The sequence below is a fragment of the Tupaia chinensis genome, unplaced genomic scaffold (genome assembly GCF_000334495.1).
Source record: "Tupaia chinensis unplaced genomic scaffold, TupChi_1.0 Scaffold142100_1, whole genome shotgun sequence".
NCBI lineage: Eukaryota > Metazoa > Chordata > Mammalia > Scandentia > Tupaiidae > Tupaia > Tupaia belangeri.
The window spans coordinates 1,725,766-1,729,436 of NW_006201951.1; the positions used below are offsets into that span (position 1 = coordinate 1,725,766).

Sequence of the window (3,671 nt, forward strand, 5' to 3'; positions counted from 1 at the left end):
GGAGAAATTATCGCTATAGGGCGCGTGCGCTCGCCAGACAGAGAGAGACATAGAGACAGAAAGCGAGAAATCACCCCCCCAGGGGGAATGGTCACGTCGCAGTCCCTTCTCCTCCATTCTCCTCTCAGGATCTTGGGCACGCACGCACATGTGCCCGGCGTGAGTTTTAAGCCACCGGGTCCGGGACTCAAACCGCGGTCGACTACGTGGGAGTCCAGCAACATAGCCATTATGCTAACTGCTGGTTCCCCAACCTGTCTCCCCTTTTGAAGGTGGGAGTGGCCGTGTGTATGGATGACTGGTCATGATTCAGGGTGACCAGGAGGCCACAGCCCCAGTGCCTCCTCACCTTTATCTGGGAGTTGGGTGTCCTCTTCCAGGCCCTGGGGGAGCGAGAGCTTCCGCAGAGAGACAGTAGTCAGTCAGGCCACAGTCCAGAAGCACTGCCGTCCCTACCACCCGCGCCTGCTTCCCAGAGACATAGGCTGCCCGTGGGCGTGGAGACCCTGCCCCAGGGGCAGGAGCGGGCAGGGCCCGAGTGGCAGAGGCTCCCCTGGGCCAGCAGCTCTGCCGAGTGTGGCCGACGGCCAGGGGAGGCTGCAGCTTGGCCAGGCAGAGGCCAGCGCTGCACCCCGGCTCAGTCTCACCTCCTGAGAGCTCCTGGGGGAGCTGTCCTCCAGATCAGAGCTCTGTGGGCAGAGAAGGGGCCAGTGGGCAGGCTGTGGGGGCCGGGCCACCCGCTGGCAGCCACCTGCTCGCAGCTGCCGGCCAGCAGCCTCCGGGCCTGGAGGAGGGTCTGCGGCCCCCACCCTCCTGGAGGAGTGTGCTAGAAGGGGTGCATCAGGAGGGAAGGTGCGGAAAGCAAGGTGCAGGCGGAGGCAGCCAGGCCCAGGGCTGTGGAAGCTCCAGCCCCTTGCTCTGGGGCCCAGGGGCTTGGGGGCAGCCTGTGCCCACCCTGCACACCACACCCACGCTGCTGTGGCTCCCACCCCCCACCAGTGCCCCAGCGCAGGGCTGGCTCTGTGCGTGCAGGGCCTGGGGCCTACCAGGACGAGCGCATCCACCTGCTGCCGCTTGAGCCTGGCCTCCGCGGCCAGCAGCTGGCCCTCCCGCTGGAACAGCAGCAGCTGCAGCTCATCCGCCTTCTCGGCCAGCTCGCGGACCCGCTTGCGCAGCCCGTCTTTCTCCTGCAGGCTCCGTGCGTGCTGGGCATGCAGCTGCTCCTGCACCGCCATGGCCTAGGGCACGGGGCAGCCTCAGTGGAGTCCAGCACCCGCCCTCCCGGCCTCCAGCAGTGCCTTCCTTCCCTCTTCAGCTTCTGCCTGTGGCCAGCTCACCCTTTCGCTCCCCCAGGAAACGGGGAGTGTGGAGTGCCCCAGGGGTAGGAGTGGGCAGGGCCCGAGTGGTAGAGGCCACGACTCCAGGGCCCAGAAGGCTGGGAGGGGGCCATGGCGTGAGGAGACCATGTCAGGGCGCTCCTCTCCCTCCCTTGCTCCTCTGCATGACATCCCGGAAGACAGACTGGGGGCTGGACTCCCCTATGGCCAGCCGTGATTTGAGTCCCAGATCCAGCAGCTTGAAACTCATGCCAGGTGCATGTGTGTACATGCGTACCCAAAATCCCGAGACGAGAATGGAGAAGGAATGAAGGGATTGCAGTGTAGCCATCCCCCAGTGGGTGATTTCTCATATTCTGTCTCCCTGTCTCTGTCTCTCTAGCGAGCGCAGAAATCCTATAGCAGAATCTCTTAAAAAAAAAAAAAAAAGAGAGATCTGGCTGCATGGCCCAGGTGCCCGGTTTTGTTTGTTTGCTTGTTTGTTAAATGTGGAATCATCTCCCGGGGGATGGCCATGCCACAATCCCTTCTCCTCCACTCTCTTCTCAGGATTTTGGGATTTGGGACATGCACACACATGCACCTGGCATGATCCTCTAGCTGCTGGGTCCAGGGCTCAAACCATGGTCAGCCATGTGGGAGTCCAGCACGCTAAGCACCACACCATCCACTGGCCCCAAGGTGCTCAGCTTTTAAAAGCTGAAATAGCTACTTCCAACACAAGGCAGATATGAACGCCACCACTGTGGAACATGAGACTGAATTCTACCCCCAAGTCTGAACGGCCAGAGGGGGCCACGCTTGCCCTGAGCGCTAGGAGGAAGGACTGGAGAAGGGGTTTTGTTTGTTTTTTCAAGTTTGCAATAGGGCACATGCACTCACCAGAGAGAAAGAGAAAAAGTGAGAAATCACCCCCTGGGGATGGCCACGCCAGAATTCTTTCTCCATTCTCCTCTTGGGATTTTGGACATGCATGCTCATGCACCCAGCACGTTTTTCAGGCTGCCTAGGCCAGGACTCGAACCATATGGGATCCAGCCACCCTAGCCACCCTGCCATGGGCTGGCCGGGAGAAGAGGAGCTTTGACTCCATTGTTGTCTCTGCTCTTCTAAGGAGCACACCTTACTTAGGTCATTTTGAATAGTGACGACTGCCCGGGGGCTGCTGCCCGAGTGCAGCACACGAGGCGGGATGGCTCCCTCCCCTACGTCCGGGGTGCCCGTCTCACACCTGCCCCGGCTGCAGGCACCTACCTGGTCCCGCTCGGTGGCGACCTCCTCCATCTGCTGCAGGATGGCCTCGATGCGGTCCTTGTACATCCGGGAGTCCTTCCGCAGGGCGGAGCACTGCAGCTCCATCACCTCCTTCTCCTCCACGCACTACAGGCATGGCGGGTCAGCCCCACCGTCCGCGGCCTCCCTTCTGGCCCCGGGTGCCTCCTTGGGCAGGAGTTCAGGACACCCAGGGGGGTAGCTGCAGGAGCCCCTGGGTCCCCATCCCCCCACAGGCATGGTCCTCACCATCCTGGAACTTGTAGGGAGGAGTGGGCAGGAACGGGTGTAGTGGAGACACTGAACCGGGACCTCGACACCAAATGGCACAGCCCAGCCCCCCCAGCCTGACTTGGCCCCGGTCTGAGTCTGCCTTGCCACACGCGTACCCGGGTGCGCAGGGCCTCGGCCTGCCGAAGGTCCTTGCGCAGGGAGAAGATGGTGCTGGCCTGCTCCTGGTGCTCCCGCAGAGCCTGCCGCCAGTCCTCCTCCAGCACCTGGATGTAGGGGCTGCCCCTGTCCCACTTCTGAGGGTGGCAGAGGGCAAGGCCTGGCTGGGGGGCTGTGCCACGCTGCTCTCCCCCACCCACTCTGCCCACCCAGGGCCTGCAGATGCTCCCGGCCCGCAGCCCAGCTGCACCGAGACGCCCACCTGCGCCGAGGCCTCCAGCTCCTGCACCCGGGCCTGCAGCAGGGCCTTCTCCTGCTGCAGCTCCCAGAGCAGCTCCTGGCTGGGCCGCTGCTCCATGGCGTGGCGCAGCTTGAGCGTGTGCTTGCGCTCCACCTTGCAGTCATCCTCCGCCTTCATGAGGCTGTGCTTGAGCTGGTCGACCTGCAGACCACCCGGTCAGGTGTGGCGCACCCGCGACGGCAGACCCCAAGCCCGACCACGAGCACGGCACCTCCAACTGCAGGTCACGGTTCCGCATGAGTACGGCGCCTTTCTCCTCACTCTGGCGTGCCAGGCGCAGGGCCAGGTTGTAGTTCTCGTCCTTGCAGCGCCGTAGCTCGCGGGCGCCCGCCTCACAGTCCTCGCGCAGCCGCTGCACGCGCTCCTGGTGC

General features: G+C 63.4%; 1 protein-coding gene across 1 annotated transcript in view; it reads right to left on the reverse strand.

The window, feature by feature from the left end:
- CARD9 (caspase recruitment domain family member 9) overlaps positions 1-3,671 on the reverse strand; it is a 16,322-nt gene that overhangs the window by 3,369 nt on the left and 9,282 nt on the right. Inside the window, exons 6-12 of the mRNA XM_027766282.1 lie at positions 3,512-3,664; positions 3,262-3,441; positions 2,999-3,136; positions 2,592-2,717; positions 1,047-1,238; positions 648-689; positions 350-398 (exon numbers count right to left, since the gene is read on the reverse strand). Coding sequence (XP_027622083.1) covers positions 350-398; positions 648-689; positions 1,047-1,238; positions 2,592-2,717; positions 2,999-3,136; positions 3,262-3,441; positions 3,512-3,664 — 880 coding nt within the window. The remainder of the gene's footprint in view (positions 1-349; positions 399-647; positions 690-1,046; positions 1,239-2,591; positions 2,718-2,998; positions 3,137-3,261; positions 3,442-3,511; positions 3,665-3,671) is intronic.